This window comes from Oratosquilla oratoria, chromosome 13 (assembly GCF_046742065.1).
Source record: "Oratosquilla oratoria isolate Oo_2021 chromosome 13, ASM4674206v1, whole genome shotgun sequence".
Classification (NCBI taxonomy): domain Eukaryota; kingdom Metazoa; phylum Arthropoda; class Malacostraca; order Stomatopoda; family Squillidae; genus Oratosquilla; species Oratosquilla oratoria.
In genome coordinates this window covers 22,688,928-22,713,127 of record NC_134789.1, presented here as the reverse complement: position 1 = coordinate 22,713,127, position 24,200 = coordinate 22,688,928, and the positions used below count along the sequence as shown (strand labels likewise).

Below are 24,200 nucleotides of genomic sequence, written 5' to 3'. Positions count from 1 at the left end.
ATTCACAATCTCCCTCCATTCACTCCATCTTTTGTATTCTCTTCCCTACTCAAGATATTTCTCTTGTATCTAAGTTCCCCCTCACCCCATCCATACATCCTATTCTTGGTCTTCCTATGAAGCTCACCCCATTTGCTTCTGCTTTATACTTTTTCTTTATCTTTCCTCACTTGTTCTTTCCATGTGCCCAAATCATTTTAACACTATTTGTTCTATCCCCTATTCAACAGCTCCCTTCCCACTCCTGCTCTCTGCTTCACCTGCACATTTCTTACTTAACCTCTTCACTCCGGGGCACATCAGACGTCTGGCAGCATTAGCTGCCCGACGTGCGATGTTGCGTCATAATAATCGCATTATAAAAAATAAAGTCCGTGCTCAATCGTCCGTTCTCTTTCACCCGTGAATTTTGATAACCATAGAAAATATGAAGCCAGTTTAGAGAGAATGGAGGTTACGTAGGTAGAACTACAATAAATATAATCAAGACGCCGACGTCAGCATCATCGCTTACCCACTTGCTCCTCATGACGCCTACGTAGGCGTCACTGTATGGAAGTGGTTAATCCACTCTTGCACCATCTATCACACTTCCCAAACACTTCATCTTAAAAACATTGTCTCTTTTTCTATGCCTTCCTTATATTCCAAGTATATATTTCATGAGGCACAGTGGGTACAATCACTCCTTCAAAACTTCTTAGCATTCATCTGCAAATACACTCGACCTTCAATTTCACCAACTAAAAGAGGGAGTTGCCAGTCCAGAAATAGTAAATATCCAGCAATCGCAAATACATGTATTTATGTAACTGTCTGGACTTTAAGCACACATATTCCAATACATCTTCATGTGAACCGAGTGTAAACACAGCAAATATTTAAGGGTTGATTCATTCCATACCATTCACCTTTGTATGGTTATCCTTAATTTGTATTCTGTCAAAATGTTACGATGTTCATATCATATGTCTAAGATATGATCAGTCGGCATGCTGCTGTTGCTCTGGCTTGGCGCCAAGAAAATTTTGTACAAAGTAGCTCACTGCAATTGCCCTTCTATTAGATGAAGACAAGAAGAGTAGAGTTAAAGCTACAAGGAAAAGATTGTCACTTGTAACATTTTTTTCTCTCGCATACCCTTCCACACTCAGACACAAACTGCTTCAGTCTCTCCATGCCTTAAGCACAATGCCATCAACAAAAGCTGGCTCACTTCCTAGTTTGATACATACCTTGATTAAAGAAGAGCAAGTATCCAAGAACAGCTGTACATTATCAATGTGTTCTAGAACTTCAGAAGCAATGACTGCATCATACAGTTTTTCTGCTCCTGCAGCGTGATCCTCAATAGTTCCTTCCACATACCTGCCAAGGTATCATAACACAGTTCATACACTGTATTTACCTAGTTGTATTTACCTAGTTGTATTTTACGGGAAGGGGAGCTATGCTCGTGATGTCCCGCCTTTGTATCTTGCAGTGTCTAGTTTGTTTTTAAACTCATGAATGGATTTTGCGCATACTATTCCATTGTCCAGTTTGTTCCAAGTGTCCAAAACTCTATGAGGAAAACTGTTTTTCTTCAGTTCTCTTCTATAGCTATGTTTTTTTATTTTCTTTCCATGTCCTCTTGTGTTTCTTTTGTCCCAGTTAAGTAAGCTCTCACTATCGAGTACCTCTGTGCCTTTCATGATTCTGTAGATGGTCAATAGGTCACCTCTCTCTCTTCGTTGCTCCAGTGTCGGTAACTCCAGTTTAGCCAATCTCTCTTCGTATGATAGGTTTGCAAGTGCAGGTGCCATTTTTGTAGCTGCTCTTTGGATTCTTTAAATTTTCTTTATATTCTTTTTGGTACTGGGGGACCACAATGTCGCTGCATACTCTAATCTAGGCCTCATCAATGTAACCAATATTTTTTTCATCATGTCTTCGTCCAAGTATGTAAACGCCACTTTTATTGATCTTAGCAAGTTGTAAGTCTCCCCGACAATTTTGTTAATCTGTATATCATAGGACAAGTCGTTCGTGATAATTACTCCCAAATCTTTTTCGGATCCTACTTTCTTTACTTCTTTGGTTCCAATTGTATATTTTCCTGATATTCTGTTTTTGCTTTTTCCAAACTCCATTATGCTACACTTCTTAGTATTAAAGTCCACTTCCCATTTCTGACTCCAGTTCCATACCCTATTTAGGTCTTCTTGCAGTGCTTCACAGTCCTCATCAGTTTCTATTTTCCTTAGCAGTTTGGCGTCATCGGCAAAGAAGCTCATGTAGCAGTTCACGTCCTCATCCATGTCATTCATATAGATAGCAAACATTATTGGTGCCAGCACAGATCCTTGCGGTACTCCACTGATCACCTCTTTCCAGTCTGAATATTTTTCTCTGAGCACTACTCTCATCTTTCTACCAGTCAGAAAGTCCTCTATCCATTTTAGTAGGTTTCCCTGTATTCCTCCTATGTGTTCCAGTTTTTTTTAGTAGTTTTCTGTGTGGTACTTTGTCAAAGGCTTTTTGCAAGTCTAGGAATGCACAATCAGCCCATCCATTTCTTTCTTGCACTATGTCTATTAGTCTTGAGTAAAAGCATATTAAGTTTGTGGAGCATGATCTTCCTTGTCTGAATCCGAATTGTCTTGGGTTTAATATGTCATTGTCTTCCAGATGTTTTACCCATCTATTCTTGATTATTTTCTCACAAATTTTGGCTATGGTGCTTGTTAGTGATACTGGCCTATAGTTGGTGGGTTCTTCTTTGTTTCCTCCTTTGTGTATTGGTACAATGTTAGCGTTTTTCCAATCCTCGGGTATCTTTCCTTCTTTGAGCGAGCTGTTTATTAAGATGTGTATTTTGTCTGTTAGTTCTTCTTTGCACTCCTTTAGAATCCAATTTGCAATACCGTCCGGGCCATGTGATTTTCTGACATCCAGCCTTGATAAATGTTCTGATATTTCCTTTAGTGATGCTGTAAACTCATTCATGAGGGGAGATTTCTTGTTTTTGTCTATGTCACAATTTGGTATTTTCTCTCTGGTGAAAACAGATTTAAAGTGATTGTGTGTGTGTGTGTGTGTGTATATACCTAGTTGTATTTTACGGAAAGGGGAGCTATGCTCGCGGTGTCTCGTCTTCATATCTCATTTTATCTAAACTGTTTTTAAATTCATGTATTGTTTTTGCACACACTACTTTCTCATCTAACTTGTTAAAAATGTCTATTACTCTGTGAGGAAAGCTGTTCTTTTTCAGATCTCTTCTATAGCTGTCTTTCTTGATTTTCTTTCCGTGTCCTCTTGTATTTCTATCATCCCATTTTATTAGATCCTCTCTATCAATAATTTCTATGCCTTTCATGATTCTATAGATAGTTATCAAATCTCCTCCCTCTCTTCTTTGCTCTAATGTCTGTAGCTCATGTTTTGCTAGTCTCTCTTCATATGATAGTTTTGAGTGTTGATGCCAATTTTGTAATTGCTCTTTGTATTCTTTTAAGTTTTGTTACACATTTTTTGTACTTGGTGACCACATCGTTGCTGCATATTCCAATCTTGGTCTTATCAAAGTGATTAGTATTTTCTTCACCATTTCTTCATCCAGGTATGTAAATGCCACTTTGATTGTTCTTATCAAATTACAAGTTTCTCAAAAAATCTTATTTATATGTTTCTCAGGTAACATATTATTCATAATAATGACTCCCAGGTCCTTCTCATTTTCTACTTTTTTTATTCCTTCTTCTCCCAATTTATATGATCCTATTATTCATTTTTTGCTTTTTCCAAATTCCATTATACTGCACTTCTTAGTATTGAACTCCATCTCCCACTTCCTACTCCATTCCCATACTTTATTGAGATCACTCTGGAGTGACTCACAATCTTCTTCAGTGTTCACTTTTTTTTAACAGTTTTGCATCATCTGCAAAGAAGCTCATACAACTTTCAATTTACTACAAACTTTCTGCTCCTCTTATCTCTGTCTTCCACTTCGATCATAATCATCTCTACTGTATTCTTTCCATATGTGACACACCTCACGTTTATATCCTTCTTAGTCAGGAACATAACTCCACCCCCTTGTTTTATCTCTCTGTTTCTAATCTAATAGTTATATGTATCATGTCCTAAGCTGTTGGGTGGTAGAGGACCTTTTAAGTTTGTCTCTACAATTCCCATTATTTCCGGATCTTTTTCCTTCAGATAATCGTTCAGTTCATTCAATCCTGTTATTAATCCATCTATATTTGTGTAAGACACTCTTAATTTTCTGCTATTTCCATTGTATTTTCTGTTTCCCTTTTGTTTTTCTCTGTTATGACCCATTTCCTCACTTTCATATTCACTACTCTCCAATAGAATTCCTCTTTTTCTGACTCTGTTCTGTTCTCGTTTTTTTCCTTAGCTTCTTGTCTTTTAATTTTTTCTTCCTCTCTTTCCTCTTTATTCATTTCTCTTTTTATCCATACCTTTTTATATTGTTCACTGTTTGCTAGTTTCCCTGTTTTTGCTAAGATATTCTCTGCTGTCGTTCGTGACCTGAATTCAACCTTAATTGGTCTGGTCTTATCAGTACTATATTTTCTAAGCCAATACATTGAAAGTAATAAAAAGATGTTTTGGAAAGAAATTAAGAGAGGAAGAGGAGGCAAATCAAGTAGAGAAGAAAAGGTAAAAGGTGAAGATGGAGAGATGATAATGGAAGAGAAGGCAGTAAGGGGAAGATGGGCAGAGTATTTTAGGGAGTTGCTAAATGTGAAGGAGGATAGGAAGGGAAAGATAGCTGCAGTGGGAAATGCTAAGAAAATGACTGTGATGAGTGAGGAAAATGGAGGAGAAATAAGGAAGGATGAAGTGAAGGCAGTTGTCAAGATGATGAAAGCAGGTAAGGCACCTGGTCTGGATGGATGCCATGCAGAATGTCTAAAAAAAAGGAGGTACAGTGATGGTGGACTGGCTGGTGAGGTTATTTAATGTTTGCTGGAGAGAGGGTAGAGTGCCGGAGGACTGGAGAAGTGCCTGTATATTTCCACTTTACAAGGGAAAAGGGGACAAATGTGAATGTAGTAGTTTCAGAGGGATTAGCTTGTTAAGTGTAGTTGGGAAGGCTTATGGGAGGATCTTGATTGAGAGGATTAGGAGTAATTGGTGAGAAACAGTGTGGATTTAGGACAGGTAGAGGTTGTGTAGATCAGATTTTTGTGGTAAGACAGATATGTGAGAAAGCTATAGGAAAGGAAAAGGATGTTTTTTGGGGCTTTTATGGATCTGGAAAAGGCTTACAACAGGGTAGACAGAAAGGCACTGTGGGAGGTTTTGCGGATATACGGGATAGGAGGAAAGATTCCAGGAGCTGTCAAGAGTTTTTATGAGAGTAGTAGAGCTTGTGTCAGGATTAGAAATGGAGAGAGTGAGTGGTTCGAGGTAAAGGTGGGACTTCATCAAGGATGCGTTATGTCGCCCTGGCTGTTCAACTTATACATGGATGGGGTAGTGCGAGAGGTAAATGCAAGAGTAGTGGGTCAGGGCTTGGAGATGGTTAAAGAAAATGGAGAAAAGTGGGAGGTGAACAAGCTGTTGTTTGCAGACGACACTGCGATTGTGGCAGGATCAGAGGAGAGATTGAGGAAGTTGGTGACAGTTTGGGAGAGTGTGTGATAGAAGAAAGCTTAAGATAAATGTGGATAAAAGTAAGGTGATGAGATGTACAAGGGGTGAAAGTGGCAGTAGACTGGAAGTGAGCATAAAGGGAGAGCAACTGGAGGAAATGGATAGTTTTAGATACTTGGGTGCAAATGTGGCAGGAAAAGGTGGAGTGAAGGTGGAGGTAGAATGTAGATTGTGAGAAGCGAGTAAATGCCTTGGTGGATTAAAAAGTGTAATGAGAAATAGACATCTGGGAATGGATGCTAAAAGGTTATATGAAGGAGTGATTGTGCCAACAGCACTGTACAGGGCAGAAACATGGAACATAAGAGAGGAAGAGAGAAGGAGTTTAAATGTGTTTGAGATGAAATGTCTGAGAAGTATGATAGGGGTTACTAGGCTAGATAGATTGAGAAATGAGGTGGTGAGGAGAACGGGTGGAAAGGGAGCTGGGAGATAGGGTCGATGAAAGAGTATTGGGATGCTTTGGACACATGGAAAGAATGAGTGAAGAAAGATTAGTAAAAGAAGTGTGGAAGGCAGAGGTGGAAGGAGTGAATATGATGGGGTGTCTTAGGATGAGATGGATAGATGGGGTGAAAGGGGCATTACAAAAGAGAGGAATGTCTGTGAAGGAAGGACGGGAGAGGACAGATGATAGGGGTGAATGGAGAAGGGTTGTGTATGGATGATGCTGTGATGCATGAGGGGGAGTGGGTGGGAGATGGGGGGTGAGGAAGTTTGAGAAAAATTGTGACGCAGCAAGAAGGGAGTTCTCCCCATCTTCTTTTCTGCATGAGGGGATGGAGAGGGGAGGGGGGTTCGCCGATTTTATGAAGCGGCCTTGCCATGGATGTGCTGTGTTTTGCGACACTGCTTCTTACCCAGGGCAGTGGACAGGATGCAGGGATGACCAGTCATCCAGGAGGTGCCAAGATAAGAGGGAGGGAGGGAGGAGGGTGGAGGGGAGTGGAATATATAGGAAATAGAATGGGTGGGAGTGGTTTCTATCCCTTTTTCTTTTTGGCTACCCTTTATGTAAGGGGGAAATAGCCTTTGGTATATGTATGTATGTAACAATCTATATCCTCAATTTCCAATTACCATATTTAGTTTTGAACTCTTGTACTGTATTGCTGCCAAATGATAGAATGAAAAACAATCAGGATTAACCTTTTAATTACAAAGTTTCATTTTCTGGCTAATACTGGAGAATTTTTTCTGCTGAAGGAATTTTTGGCACTCAAGTTAAACTTAAGAAAATACAGTACAATCATATATCAACATATGGAACAGCTGTCAAGAGCTTCATACAACTGAAGATAGTCTTATATTAATGAATGTGACTTGTTTCCCATAGGGGACTGTTGATCAAACATGACACATATATCTGAATTCACAAATGTTTTCCATTAATTTTGTATCCAAGCCGATAATAAACAACAAATGTTTTATTTTTAACACTTACGTGATTTTGTCAGCTATGCGTCTGTCTACACTAGCATGTAGTTCTGCAACCACTACATTCTCTTTAGCAGCATCAAGGCCAGTCACTGTAGCTCCTAGCCTTGCTAAGGGCTGTCAAGGAATATCAAGATTTCAACACAATCCATAACAAGTACACATTATACATCAATATAAACAAAAGCATGTCAAGATAAGTATATACAATATATGATATATACATGATATATGGGGATGTCTGTTAAGGAAGAAGGAAGGGAGAAGACAGAAGATAGGGGTGAGTGGAGAATGGTTGTGTATGGATGATGCTGTGATGCATGCGAGTGGGTGGGGAATGGGGGAGGGGGGTTAGAGAGTGGTTATGTGTGAATAATTTGATGCAGCCTGAAGAGATTTTTCCCCATCTTCTCTTTTTCTGCATGAGGGGATGGAGAGGTCACCAATAAAATGAAACAGCCTTGCTGTGGATGTGCTGTGTCTTGCTGCATTGCTTCTGACCCAAGGCAATGGGCGAGATGCAGGGTTGACCCATCATCCAGGAGGAGCCAAGATGAGAGGGAGGGAGGGAGGGGTGGTGAATGGTAGTGGAGTGGGTGGGGATAAAATGGGTGGGAATGGAATTATGCCTTTTAATTTTGGTTGCTTCCCATATAAAGGAGAAAAAGGCCTTGGTATATGTATATATGATACATAACATGGTTATGTAAAAAGTAACACGGAAGATATCTTAAGTTTTTTGGAAACCAAACTGCACCCATACCAATACAAACTCCCACTTTCAGTATCAAAGATTATTAGCTTGACCAATTTATGTATTAATACTAATGTTTTTACTTTCAATAATTCTAATTTTAGACAAAGATATGGTTGCAGTATGGGTTCTAACCTTTCACCCGTGTTAGCTAACCTATACATGGAATATTTTGAAAGTAATTTATTACCTAAGATTAAACCACCTAACATGTTTTGGTATAGGTATGTTGATGATATCTTTACACTATGGGATGAAAAGTGGGGCTCTTTTGATGAATTCTTTGTGAAGTTAAATAATTTAGCTAAGAGTATTAATTTTAAGGTGGAATGGGAAGAAGGAGGTAGGATCCCATTCCTGGACATTTCGGTCATAAAAGAACCAAACCAATTGTCCTTTTATGTGTATAGGAAGCCTACTCACACAGGAAATTACCTACACTTTTTTAGCCACCATCCGGATAACATTAAATATAGTGTTGCATCGGGCCTATATCTTAGAGCCCTTAGGATTTGTAGTCCACAATTTTTGCAAATAGAATTTGAAATTATCAACAAACAACTCTCTAACGTAGGTTATCCTGAATGGTTTTTAAAGAAAGCCCTACAAAAAGCCAAATCTAATTATTATAATCCAAATAACTCCAGGGAGAAATTTAAATGGAGTAACAGTAACATCATTGTACCATATAATGAATCTATTAACTCGGTCTCCAAACTACTACCTAACAACCAAATTAAATTTATTTACAATTATCCAAATAGCAATTTTAGAAAGGTAGTAAATATACATCGGAGGAATAATGTGGACCATAACTCCGGGGTATATAAATTGCCTTGTAAAGACTGTGGTGATGTCTATTGGGGCCAAAATGGCAGGGATTTGTCCACAAGATTAAAGGAACACAAAAAATCCATTAAATATGGACAAGTCAACTCCGCAGTGTTCCTTCATGCCAGCCAAAAAGACTATAGAATGGACTGGGATGATGCAGCAATTATTTTTAAATCACATTGTAGCTTTCGTAGGAAAATTGTAGAATCTTCCTTAATAAAACATTATCCTAACTTCAATACCTCAAAAGGTCAGTGGCCCCCAGATTGCATTACGAGGATAGCAGTCAATAAACTAATGTCAAGAGCGGTCGGACAAAATACCACCAACTGTCCTTCCTTGACCCAACCATATCAAGGGCATGTAACCTGAGTCCCCCCACTTTCCCCATCCCCTTTTCTGTACCCCTCACTACCTCATTTATACCTGTACTCTAACTTCTTGTAACCATTCTGCTGAAGAGGACTACAGATAGTAGTCGAAATATACAGTTTTTCCTGTACTTCCGATATTATTTCTCCGATAGTGGGTTTAAAGTGAACATTTACAAATGTGTTATAACATACCAGTTTCCAATATATATATATATATATATATATATATATATATATAGTAAATATAAGTTATCTATGTACCAAGGGATTTTTACCCCTTAAAAGGGAGGTAGCCAAGTCATAAGGCATATACTCACTCCCACCAATTTCATTCCCATCCACATTTTCATCCCTCTCATCTTAGCTTCTCATGGATGACAAGTCATCCATGTATCCCACCCACTACCCTGGGTCAGTGGCAATGCAGCATGACAAAGCACATCCACAGCAAGGCTGCTTCATTTAATTGGTGACCTCCCCTCTCTGTCCTCTCATGCAGAAAAATAGTAGATGGAGAGAAATCTTTTCGGACTGCATAAAAAATTATTCAAACATAACCACTCCCTAACCCACCCATCCTGCCATCCCCCACCCCCTCCCTTCCATGCATCACAGTATGATCTATACACAACCATTCTCCACGAATCCCTATCTCCTGCCTCCTCCCTTCTTTGCTCAACACCCCTTTCACCCCATCCATCTCATCCTGGGTCATTCCCTCAAGGTTACTCCATCCACCTTTGCCTTCCACACCTCTTTTACTAATCTTTCTTCACTCATTCTTTCCATGTGTCCAAACCATCCCAATACTCTTTCATCAGCCCTATCTGCCATCTCCTTTTCCACCCCAGCTCTCCTCCTCACCTCATTTCTCACTCTATCCAACCTTGTAACACCTATCATACTTCCCAAATGTTTCATTTCAAATTTTTTCAATTTTTCCTCTCTGCTGTCAGCACAATCATTCCTTCATATAATCTCTTTGCAACCATTCCCAAATGCTTAATTCTCATGACATTTTCTAATCCCCCAAGGCCTTTACTTGCTTCTCAGTCTACAATTTACCTCCAACTCCACTACTCCCTTTCCTGCCACATGCAATGCCAAATACCTAAAGCTATGCACTTCCTCCAGACTCTCTTCTTTTAGACTTACTTCCCATTCATTGCCATTGTCTCCCCTTTTACATCTCATCACCTTACTTTTACCCTACAAGGTAGCAGGGGGGTCTGATTATACCATCTGACACTCAATTGCTTGCATGCATTCTGTAATAAACAGGGGGGACCACAGGAAGATAGCATGCAAGCAGTTAGGAGGAGAGGTTGTAGGAAGGTTAAGACTAGCTTAGCCTAAGACTGCACTCCAATCTTTAGGTAAAGGCTAGAAGGAAAACTCCGAAATAAAACCATGCCAGTTGGTCTGGCTGCAAGGGAAGATCTGGTGGACTAAATTATCGGCAGACCGATGCAACACACCATTAGTCTTACATGTCACACTTGTGTCCCACAGGAGGAAGGTGTGGAGCCAGAGTGTGTGGTCATCACTCTGGCAAAATATTGTCCACCCTAAACAAAGTCACGCCAACGGCCTTTTCAGTCTAACTACTGTCTTTCTAACACCCTCCTTATTTCCTTTCTCTTCCTTTCCTCCTAACCCTACCTAAAAAGACCAGTGGCAGTGGGACAAGGGTGGTGGGAGTAGGCATGGCATAGCTGAAAGCTCTTAGCCCGGACCTGCACACTGGCGGCAGTCGTGTGATGGCCACTTCTCCTGTGACCGTGACCACACAGGAACTCGGTCCTGCACCTGTGACTGAGCAGGCCTATTCAGGAGTACCATTGCTCACCCCAACTAGGGAAGGCCCTATAAAAGGTGGTCACACCATCCCAGTCATTGGGCAGCTGCACCCAATGACACACTGTATATGCACTTATGCAGCCATGAAAGAAGGAATGATTATAGTAAATCGTACCTCAAAGTAGGTGCATGGAATGTGCGCACCCTTATGGATGCCAGAGACACAGACCATACTGAAAGATGAACAGCCTTTGTCTTAAGAGAACTCGATAGATTCAACGTCAATGTGGCTGCTCTGAGCGAGACTAGAATAGCTGGTGAAGGGCAAATCACAGAAGTTGGGTCAGGGTATACTTTTTTTTGGAAAGGGAAAAACCCGGAAGACCACTGCTCCCCAGGTGTTGGCTTTGCAGTTAAGACCCAATTAGTAAAAGCCCATAACCTGATACCACATGCAATTTATGAAAGAATCACCTCACTAAGACTACCACTCCCAAAAAACCAGTTCATCATGCTAGTATCAGTGTATGCCCCAACACTAGATGTGGAAGACCATGTCAAAGGTGCCTTCTACCAACAGCTTGACACTGCCATGTCCCAAATTCCAGCTGGGGACCATCTCCTTCTCTTAAGGGATTTACACGCCAGAGTGGGGCGAGAACATGAACTCTGGCACAACATAATCAGCAGGCAAGGCATGGGAAACTGCATTGATAATGGCCTCCTCCTCCTTAGCCTCTTGTACTGAACAGGAATTGTTCATCATAAACATGCAGTTCAGACTCCCAAACCGATTTAAGACCACATAGAAACATCCTAGATCAAAACACTGGCATACCCTAAATTATGCCATTGTCAGACAACAACACAAAAATGAGGTCTTGATCACGAGAAGCATGCCTGGAGCTGATGACTGCTGGCTGCTCATCACAAAATTAAAACTAACCATCATTAACACCTAACAGAAAGCCTGAATAGCCCTCGACCAAGACCCTAATTCCCAACCAAAGAGGGCTACATATGCACAAGCAAAGTCACAGTGTCAAGCCAGGCTTCAGGAAATACAAAATGAGTGGTGGTAGCAAATGGCGCAAGACCTACAAGGTTTTGCTGACAGCAGGGACCTTAACCCCTTCCATACGGTGCCGCACACGTAGGCGTCATGGACTTAGATCTCAGTGGCAGCAGCCAATGCCAGCCGTACGACGTGTCGTAATAATACTCGCATCATAAAATATAGTCACCGCTTATATCGATCGTTCTCTCTTTCACCCGCGAATTTTGAATACCACAGAGAATGGGATTCAGGGCACATTTGAGAGAATGTAAAAACACAGGGGCGACTACAATAAATATAATCAAGACGCCGATATGGCAGCCTCGCGAATACACTCGCTCCCCATGACGCCTACGTGTGCGGCACCGTATGGAAGGGGTTAAAAGCTTCTTTATGGGCACAATGAAAATTTTTGAACCAAAGCACATTTTTGTTCAGTACGTGGTCAGGACTCGAACCTACACTGGTGCAATGCATGGTTCACACCATAGCCCACTGTGCCGCGGAGCAACGGCCAAAACAAACAACACCATCCTCATGGAAGACAATGAGATCCAGAACCGTTGGGTAGAACATTTCAACATCCTCCTGAACAGGAACTCATCAGCCCAACAAGACTTCCTCCAAAATGTGCCACATCCCCGCCCCCAACTATGGATGTCCCTACCACCAACACTTCAAGAATTCAATACAGCATTAAAACAAATGTGCCAAAGGAAGGCCGCAGGACCAGACAACATTCCCACCGAACTTCTGACCAACGAATGTTTAGTCCTGAGGACGTGTCTTCACTCCCTCATACTAAACGCATGGGAAGAAAAACAGGGCCCCAATAATTGGAAAGACGCACTCCTTGTCACCACCTTCAAAAAAGGAGATAAAAGAGAATGTGGGAATTATAGAGGAATATCCTTGTTATCAATTGCAGGGAAGGTCTTGGCAAGGATCCTATTTAATAGATTACAAAACATAGCAGAAATAATCCTGCCAGAATCCCAGTGTGGTTTCCACCCATCTAGAGGAACCATAGACATGATTTCCTGTGCTCGCCAACTACAGGAAAAATCAAAAGAACAGCAAAAACCCATATTCCTAATTTTCTATGACCTCAAAAAAGCATACGACAGCGTACCAAGAACAGCCATGTGGTCTGTCCTCAATCACTTCAGAATCCCTGAGCCTTTTGTTGACATGATCAAAGCCATACATGATGGGATGACAGCTAAAGTAATCCACCAAAGCAACCTGTCAGCCCCCTTCCCAATCACATGTGGACTAAAACAAGGATGTGTAGTGGTGCCAACCATTTTCTCTTTATACTTAAATGCCATGCCATATGAAATAACCTACAACAACCCAGGAGTTGAGATAAAATACAGATTAGATGGAGGAATTTTTAAACTGGCCAAATCAAATCATGGCACAACACCAACACCTTCAGTATGCAGATGACAGAGCTGCCGTAGCCCACACCCAAGCAGAACTCCAAGAATCGGTGGATAATTCCCATGCTGCCTACACATGTTTTGGCTTAACAGTTAACAAGGCCAAAACTAAGATAGTAGCCCAACCAAGACCAGGGGAAAATCCACCAGTAACTAATATTACCATGGATGGAACCACCATTGAATGTGTCAAACACTTCCCATACCTGGGAAGCATCCTTTCCATCCAGAGCACCTCCTCCAAAGAGATTGAAAACAGGTTACAAGCTGGCCACACTGCATATGGGAGACTATCCACCATTATGTTCAAGAACAAAGACCTAACCACCCATACAAAGGTGACTGGTATATAACACCATTATAGTATCTACCCTGTTATGTGCATGTGAGATTTGGACTCCCAGAAAAAACTGGGAGCAATAATGAAAATAAAATGGAACAACTATGTGTCCAATACAGCAGTCCTTGAAAGAGCCAACGTCACCAGCATCAAGGCCATGATCATGATATGGGATCAGAAAAAGCTGTTAAAAGTAGTCAAAAGTTTTTACAAGAATAATAGACCCTGTGTTAGGATTAGAAATGGAGACAGCAAGTACACATTATAGATAACAAATAACAAATTGCCTACCTCACACATAATTCCACCACCACATCCCACATCAAGAATGTTTAAGCCTGTGAGTGGGACTGGTCCAGCAACACGAGAAGGATCGGCCAATCCTGACTGAATTAGCCCCTCACGCACCAATGCAACTCTGAATATCAAATCAAATACTCAATAAGTTTTAATGTCACAACTCTTAATGCAGCTTTTGGAGTATATGGTTTCCTATATAACTGACAATATATATATAATAATCTCTATGAACAAGTTCTTAAACAAAGCTATTTATTTATAATAAAAAATCAAATACCTTAATATATAAAATTACTGAGAATCTCTCTTACATTTTTAAGATATCATGTGAGAGAAAAAATAATAAATAAATAAATATATATATACATATAAGTATATATATATATACATATATATATATATATATATATATATATATATATATATATATATTATATATATAGAAGACTTACATACACCATAAGGCCTTTTCCCCATTATAAGTGGGGTTGGGGCCCAAGTCAAAGCATAAACCCACCTTATAGCCAAGCCACAACTATTAAAAAACCCATTTGTTGTCACTTACATCTTAGCAACTCATGGATGAAGGGTCATCCCTTACCCCTGCCACACTGCTCAGGTCAGAGGCAATGCAGCAAGACAAAGCACTTTCACAGAAGGGTCTCACCATAGGAGCTGGCTTACACCTAACACTTCATTATATAGTGACCCCACCCCAGCCCACCCCACTTCATCTACATGAGAAACATATGGGGCAGACAGGAACATCCCCTTGGGATGCACCAATTACTCATCTGTTCACTCCTATTTTTTACACCCCCTCTTCCTTGCTCAACAGAGGTGATGAATGGGTTTGGATGAGTGTGGGATGGGTGTCTGTTTTGATTCAACCAGTCCCTTTATATGAAGAAAAAGGCCCTCTGGTATGCATGTGGACACTTAATTGGGTTGATAGTATCAATCCCTCAAGCAATTTGTCACATTCCTTAAGCTAAATGAAATAAATCTAACCAGCTATCTATCTATATAACCTAGGGCTATTTCCCCCATATATGGAAGGTAGCCTGACAAAAGGTACATACACACTCCCACCCATTTCACTCCCATCCACCACCCTTTCATCCCTTAGCTCCTTATGGATGATAGGTCATCCCTGTATCCCACCCATTGCCCTGGGTCAGAATCCATGCAGCAAGACACAGTACATCCACAGCAATGCCACTTCACTTAATTGGTGACCCCTTCTCCATCCCCTCATGTAGAAAATAGAGAAGATGGGGAGAAATCCCTTCAGGCTTCATCAAAATATCACTCACATATAACCACTTCCTTCTCCCCCACCATCCACTGCTTCCTCCCTCCCTTCCTTGCCTCACAGTGTAAGAACATAAGAATGAGGGAGACTAAGAAACCATGTCCATTACCACATGTCATCCCTATCCATAAAGTTGCCTAACCTCTTCTTAAAACAACATCTAGTTTCAACGCTCACTACATAGATACTAAATCTATTCCATTCCTTGACCACTCTATTAGTACACCATTTCTTACCTATTTCCTTCTTAAATCTAAATTTGTCCAACTTAAATCCATTACTGCAAGTCCTGCCCTGTTGTCTTAATATGCTGACCTTGTTTGCATAACCCCTATTAACCCCTTCCATACGGTGCCGCCTACATAGGCGGCATGGGGAGCAAGTGGATACGCGAGGCTGCCATATCGGCGTCTTGATTATATTTATTGTAGTTGTCCCTGCGTAACTGACATACTCTCTAAACTGGCTTCATCACATTTTCTATGGTTATCAAAATTCACGGGTGAAAGAGAGTACGATCGATATAAGTGGTGACTATTTTTTATGATGCGAGTATTATGACGCAACATCGTACGTCTGGCAGCTAATGCTGCCCGCGAGATTTTGGCCCGGAGTGAAGTGGTTAAAGCCTTTGATCCACATGAACACCTCTGTTAGATCACTTCACACTCTGCATCTTTCCAGAGAGTGCAAGTTCAGGTGCCTAAGCCTGTCCTTGTAAGGTAAATTTCTGACCCCATGTATCATTTTGGTCATTCTCTGTACTGATTCTAGTGAATCGATAGGAAAGAGACCAAAACTGTACTGCACAGTTAAGGATGGGTCTAACTAATGTCAGACAGAGTTTGATAACTACCTCTGCACTTCTATTCATTTTCTGTCACTGATCCAAGCTCTAACTCATTCAACACTTTTCTTCCTATGCCATGGGCTTTGACTTTATTATGTAGTCTCTGGTGGGGCACCTTGTTGAATGCTTTGCTAAAGTCAAAGGAAATAACATCATAATTATCACTGACGTGATCTTTGATTTTATTAGCTATTATTGATTCAAGCATTTTACTGATAACTGAGGTCAAACTGATTTGCCTGTAGTTGCATATAGACAATTTATCTTCCTTTTTGAAAACAGGAACATCTGCCTGCCCCCAAACAATAAGCACAAAATCAGTGTCTACCATCTTATCAAATATTTCCGTTAACTGATCGCAGATTTCAAATTTACACCCTTTAACCTCTTCAATAAAAGTCAAATATTCCCATGCACATCAAGTTGCCTGATGCATGATGATATGCACATTACAAAATACAGAGTTATTGCTGTTATACTCTTTCTCTTTCACCCTGAATAAATATAACGTCACAGAAAACATGATCAAGCCTGTTCACAGAATACGAGGGTCACTCAGCTACAATGGCAAGATAAACATAATCAGGAGGCCAATGCCTGCATCCTCGTATACCTCACTCACGGCTCGTGACAAATACATAGATGTCATCGTAATCGAGGTTAAGCACTCACAGAAAAATTTCATCTGGACCTGGGGACTTTGTAGCTTTAAGTCTATAAACCTGTTTGACTACTTCTACCTTACTAATTTTTATGTTAGCCTACTTCCTTCATCCCCACTGAAAACTGAGTCGCAGTCAGGTGCCATATCTAACCTCCCCCTTGTAAACACCTTGAGAAAGTATTTGTTAAACACCTCGCTCATCATCTATACACAGCCATTCTCCACTCAACCCTATCTCCTGCCTTCTCCCTTCCTTCCTCACCAGACATTCACTTCTTGCTCAAAGCCCCTTTCACCCCATCCATCCATCTCATCCTTGGTTATCCCCACAACCATCCACCTCTGCCTTCAACACACCTTTCACTAATCTTTCTTCACTTGTTCTTTCCAAGTGTCCAAACCATCCCAACATTCTTTCATCTACCACTTCTTTTTCCATCCCTGCTCTCCTCCTCGTCTCATTTCTCAGTGTATCGAACCTTGTAACCCGTATCATACTTCTCAGACATTTCCTCTCAAACACAGTTAAACTTCTCCTCTCTGCCTCTCTTAAATACCAAGTCTCTGCCCCATCCAGTGTCACTGGCACAATCACTTCTTCATATAATCTTCTTGCATCCATTCCCAGATTCCTATTTTTCATGACACTTTTTAATCCCCAAAGGCATTTCCTCGTTTCTCACAATCTACAATTCACCTCCATCTCCACCCCTCCCTTTCCTGCCACATATGTTCCAAAATACCTAAACTATCCACTTCCTCCATTCTCCCTTTAAGACATACTTCAACTCTGCCTTCCCCTTCCCTTATACATCTCATCCCCTTACTTTTACCCACATTTACCTTCAACTACAAATTCATAAATCTAATATTAGCCAGAATAAAATATGGAAAATTTTCACAACAATAGAAGTTAATTGAGATTGTCCTAACACCTTTACTACAAAGAAGTTCCCTCTTCCAACCCTATGTAATAAGTTACACTGTTACTACATTCATAAATATGCTGAAGCTAACTCTAAGAAGTAGCAACTGCAGGCAAAATTCTGCACAGGGAGATACCATCATGATCATCAAATATGGTTTACCAAAACAAATATGTCAGGGATACCAGAGCAGAGGAAGACAAGTTCATGTGGCTATGTATTCAGTGTCTACCTCTACTAAGTGATTTATGGTCCTGCCTGTTGCCAGTTTCCTGAAGGTTGCAGGTCTTCTACAAGAGAAACCAGGGGCAATGGAGTAATTGATCTACTACTATGACTTTGTGACAAAGACCTACTGATCCTTTTAGGGTTGGTTACCTTGGAGGTGTTGATACTTTGCAATGAAAAAGTAATGATAAATAAATTAATAAGTAAATATAAAAAAGTAAATATTGGTTTACCTTAATCTATTGAGTGAGTGCAGTGGCTTGCAGTCACCATGGATATCCCACCAGGAATTTGCCATTGCCCTGAACTTTGCAACTTCCTCTTCCACATATGTTGAGTTGTTGGAGGAAGAATTTGTGTGGATGTTTTCCTCATATGCATGTGCTCCCTCATGAGTACTATTATGTCTGGAAATGAACCAATTATGTTTAGAGAAATAAATGTTCACTTATTTACAAACAAGGAAAAATCAAGATACACATGGATATCTAAAGAATAAATCTAAATAAAAAAAATCCTAAATATGTGCAGACCATGGTAAATACAGTACATACAAACAAGTCAAGATAAACATATAGATATGAAAATGAAAGAAAATAAATAATTAAATGAATAAATAGATAAATACATAATTACCTTGTAAATGAGTGCCTCAGAGTAGAAGCAGCTGACGGCAAAGACATTTTCCATAGGCGATGGTTTCGTATCACATTCCTTAGCATCTTGACGTATTCCCTGATTAATCATACAATAAATGTTTTACATGAAACATTTTCACCAATCATATGGTCAACAAAGTATGTCAGCATAAATAATGAATGGACATGTAAGATAAGACTCCCCCATCCCAAAAAATAAAATAAAATAAAAACAATCTAAGCTGAATTGCAGGCTTTTGGTATCAGTATTTCATCAATGATAACAGCACTGTAGGTTTTTGGCTATATTCACTGTACAAGATATACATATACCAAAGGCTTTTTTCCCCTTACACGGGAGGTAGCCAAAAAAAAAGAGGACAAGATATACCTACAGTATATCAATTTAGCTTTTGCAAATAGCATCATGGTATAACAATGGTGATATATTTCTTGACAAATGTGTGAGAAATAAATTCACGCAGCCCAAAGGGATTTCTCCCAGTCTTCTTTTCTGCATGAGGGGATGGAGAGGGGGGTTGCCAATTTAACCTCTTCACTCCGGGGCACATCGCACGTCTGGCAGCATTATCTGCTCGACGTGCAATGTTGCGTCATAATAATTGCATTATAAAAAATAAAGTCAGTGCTCAATCGTTCGTTCTTTTTCACCCGTGAATTTTGATAACCATAGAAAATATGATGAAGCCAGTTTAGAGAGAATGGAGGTTACGTAGGTATGACTACAATAAATATAATCAAGACGCCGACGTCAGCATCGTCGCGTACCCACTTGCTCCTCCTGACGCCTACGTAGGCGTCACCGTATGGAAGTGGTTAATGAAGCGACCTTACTGTGGATGTGCTGTGTCTTGCAACACTGCTTCTGACCCACGGCAGTGGGCAAGATGCAGGGATGACCCATCACCCAGGAGGTGCCAAGATAAGAGGGATGGAAGAAAGTGGAGGGGAGTGGAGTACTTTAGGAATGGAATGGGTGGGAGTGGTTTTTATGCTTTTTTTTTTTGGGTACCTCCCTTGTAACGGGGGAAAAGCCTTTGGTATATGTACTATTGTTCTGCTATTATACATTAAAAATATTTTGACTGAGAAAACAACTCATGTGTTTTATTTACTACTGTCAGATGATCTTATTCAGCTGAGGGAGATATCCCACAGTCAGATGGTGTACAACATAATTATTACTCCACTTTTATCATTTGACCAGTACAATCTCATTATAATGAGATTGTGCTGGTTCAGAGTAAGAAGTCCAAGCCAAAACATGCCACATTCCTGCACCAATCCCATAACCCAGGTCCACAAAATCACCCCACACAAAGAACAGACAGACATACATAGCCCCATTTCACTGGCTGGAAGTGGTAATATGAGGTGACCAGTCACCATTTGTCAACTCTTGATATACAGAAAAGTGTAAAATATATTGCTGAATTTGATAGAGATTCTAAGCCCAGGCCAGAGACAAAGTAACCCTTCAGAGGTGCACTTCCTGAAGGAGGTGAGGGAGTTGACAGTTTTTGAAAATGTATTTTGCAGATCACCACATGTAGGAGGTACCCATCATTAGTACCCCTCCCCAATTTCTCAATTGCACCATGCTATGCCAATAACAGTTTGATTACCTCGACATGAGAGGCACACAAACACTTGCCGCAGCCACCACAAACACATTACACCCACTACACTACATAGCAGAACACCCACACACACCAAGAAACATTAAAACAACACCCAAAGACCTTTATCACGCACAGATACTCTCTTCTCTTCCTCCACAACCACCAAATACCAGCCTCCGGAAACATATTCATAATCATATCACTCACCGCTCCATTAACACACTGAAAGACAACACACTGCTGCATGCCAGACCCCCTGATATCCACCCTTCTGAATCCTCTCTCCCACGAAAGGACAGAGTCCACTTGGCCAGACTGCGGTGCGGTCACCACCCAGCACTTCTAAGCTACCAGAAGAGGCTGGATGACCGCATTGTGAACAGCTGCCCAGGATGTAACACTTCACCCCATACCATACAACACATAATGGAAGACTGCATTATACACAATCATGCACGCAAACAACACAACATACGCTCTATGAAGGATTTGTGGGAAAACCCAGTTTCGGCTATGGCATTCCTTGGGGAGACGGGACTGCTCGGACAGACAGTCTAGGGAACGACAACAACAACAACAACAGTTTGATTATAAAAATGCACACTGCATGTATCCACACTGTATGCAAAGGAAAGGAAAATTCATCAGCCATGAAGATGCTGTTATGCCTACTATGATAATATTAATACTAATACACTGGGGAAACAGTAACATCCACAGAAAAATGGCACCTGCACTTGCAAACCTATCATATGAGGAGAGATTGGCTAAACTGGAGTTACCAACGCTGGAGCAAAGAAGAAAGGGAGGTGACCTACTGACCATCTACAGAATCATGAAAGGCACAGAGATACTCAATAGAGAGGACTTACTAAACTGGGACAAGAGAAACACAAGAGGACATGGAAAGAAAATAAAAAAACATAGCTACAGAAGAGAACTGAAGAAAAACAGTTTTCCACATAGAGTAGTGGACACTTGGAACAAACTGGATAATGAAATAGTATGCGCAAAAACCATTCATGAGTTTAAAGGTAAACTAGACATTGCCAGATACAAAGGCGGGACACCACGAGCAAAGCTCCTCTTCCCGCAAAATACAACAACTAAGTAAATACAGGGCACCATAACACAGACAAGCCTACATGTTGCTAGATCTAGCAGAGGAATTGAGCCTTACCCAGCACATTCTTTTACCAACTAGAAAAGAAAACATACTAGACCTAGTTTTCACAAGAAACCATACCCTCATTCACAGCTGCAAGGTCCAAGATATGGCCATATCAGACTACAGATTAATCTTAATGAAAACATACAAGCCTAGAGAGAATAACCCATCACCCCCATCCCAGCAGATCTCATTAAATGGGCTAAATACTCTGAACTTTCTCAGCAACTTAATCAACTGGGATGAGATTAAGAAGAATTTGAGAAATGAAAACTGGCACAGTCATCTTCACTGCAAATCCGTTCAGCAAATTATCTGGATTCTCCTGAAGAAGTGCTACACCACAGATCCTAAGAGACAGGAAGATTCTCTTCAAGAAAAGAAAACATCTCAGTAAATTTTTAGAAGTGCACACCTATGCGATATAGCATTAGAAAATCTTATATTAATTTTGTAAATTATTATACATCAACATGATATACATTTTTCTTGGCAGAAATAGATAACAGGGCCGCAGTGACTGCTTGAGACACCATCTTTGTCTTGATAGATGTAGAGGTTGAAGAAATAAAGTATAAATTCTAACCTAACCTGCATTTAATAATGCAGTATCTGAAATTCTAGAGGTCATCAGGGTCATAGTTGTCTATCAAAGCAGTCGCCATGGCTCACTTCATTAGTGTATTGCTTTTAGCAACTCTTTCTGTTATTGATTTCTGCCAAGAAAAATGCAGTATAATTTACAAAACTGATATTCAATTTTCTACTGCTGTATTGCATAGGTGTGCACTTCTCAAATAATACTAATATTTCTCCTCCAAACTTCAAAGGGCCAGTACAACACCAAAGCAATTCACCTTAAAAAGCAAGTTAATTGAGATTGAAAGATATATAGTCACATGAGGAAGAAAATAAACATAACAAAAGGAAAACAAGAAGTGTAATAAAAACCAACAATAACTACTTCTTTACTAACACAAAGGAAAAGCAGAAATCATTTCTCATGTCAGCCCATTAATGGATGAAAATGGGGATCTGATACAGGACCACTACCTGATAGGCAAACAACTTGAATCTACCTTCATCATACCCCTTGCCAACTTGGTGATTGACTCTTCCAGAATGTTCTTTGATGTATCAAGGGAATATACACTGCATGACCTTGACTTCTCCAGCAAGTATATTGAAAGGGTAATAGAGGGTCTCAGTTCCTCATCCTCAGCTGGGCCAGATGGCATGGCAGCACCATTTCTAAAGAGCTGCAAGGACTAATAACACTCATACACAAAGGAGGAGAGCAACAGGAGAAGCCAAAAACTATGGACCTCTCACCTTAACATCCTTCATCTAAAAATATTTGAAGCTGTAGTGCAAGAATGACTTTTTTTTTCTTCTTTTTTTCTTTTTCTTTTTTTTTTTAGAAAGGATTCTTCAGTGATGGACAACACAGTTTCTGGAGAGGATGATCCTGCCTATCCTAACTGCTAACCTACCAGGAATACATAATGGAAAATCTGGAAAAGGGTAGTAGTGTAGATGTTGTCTACTTTGATTTTGCCAAAGCCTTCAATAAATTGGATCATGGTATCCTACCATACAAGTTGAAGGCCTTGGGAGCAAAAGATAAGTTGGGCCATTGGTTCCACAGCTTCCTCAATGACAGACTGCAAACAAATATTCATCAATGGGACAGACACAGAACCATCTTCTTTATACTCATCAGTGACAGTGACAGCATAGTTCAGTACTTGAAAATAACCTCATTCATAGATAACACCAGTCACCAAAGAAATAAGGGAGATTGAAGACACCATTCTCCTTCAGTATGACCTTGAAAACATATACATTGGGGCTGTTGACAGCAACAAGATATTCAATGAAATCAAATTTGAACTGATGAGGCATGTTAAAGGCCACACAAATAGTATCCAACCCTACACCAGAGCTCACAGAGAGATCATGAAGAAGTCAAATATAAGAGATCTGGGAGTAATGCTTAGTCGAGATGGCAAGTTTACCGCACACTTTGACAACACTGATGACAATACCAGAAAATTATCAAGATGGGTCCTCAGAACATTTACAGTAAGAAATGAGGATTGCATGATCACACTGTGGAATTGCCAGCAGCACCCTGGTACTACTTAAAATTGAATACTGCTGCCAACCATGGTCCCCAGACAGTATAGGTGAGATAGAGAATCTTGAGTGTCCAAAGAATCTTCACCAAAAAGACTGTATAAGTCATGAACTACTGTGGCAGACTCAAGCACTTTAATAGGTACAGGCACAAAATAAAATAAAAAAAAAATAAAAAATAACCCTTAAATTCTTGTTGCATATGAAAGACCATTTCATTAGAAATAAAATACTTTTTATTTTTTTAAATAGCTTGATAAATAAGGGGGATACAATTTTTTTTATTTATTTTTCAATTACAATTTTTTGTAACAAAGTGCGACAAAGATTTTGGTAAAGAAATACACAAACTCTAAACCACTGGTCCAATTTTATTGAAATTTGGAATACTAGGGTTTCATGGGTCAACAAATCACCTGAGTATGTCAAAAACAATGTGGAACATCTCCATCATACCAAATTTGCCTTTTCATGGCAACTATCAAGTTGTCAATTTAGAGATGATCATCAGTAAAACCCAAACAGCTGCCCCAATTGACATGCAACTTGGCATGTGAAGGTTTTATGGGTCAACAAATCACCTGAGCATGTCAAAAACAATGCAGGAGCTTCCTT

General features: G+C 40.1%; 1 protein-coding gene across 1 annotated transcript in view; it reads right to left on the bottom strand.

Moving 5' to 3' along the window:
- LOC143032347 (ubiquinone biosynthesis O-methyltransferase, mitochondrial-like) overlaps positions 1 to 24,200 on the bottom strand; it is a 47,122-nt gene that overhangs the window by 15,921 nt on the left and 7,001 nt on the right. The window contains exons 2-6 of the mRNA XM_076196939.1: positions 18,634 to 18,732; positions 18,231 to 18,404; positions 14,006 to 14,132; positions 7,118 to 7,227; positions 1,236 to 1,368 (exon numbers count right to left, since the gene is read on the bottom strand). Of these exons, the coding sequence (XP_076053054.1) occupies positions 1,236 to 1,368; positions 7,118 to 7,227; positions 14,006 to 14,132; positions 18,231 to 18,404; positions 18,634 to 18,719 (630 nt within the window). The 5' untranslated portion in view covers positions 18,720 to 18,732. The remainder of the gene's footprint in view (positions 1 to 1,235; positions 1,369 to 7,117; positions 7,228 to 14,005; positions 14,133 to 18,230; positions 18,405 to 18,633; positions 18,733 to 24,200) is intronic.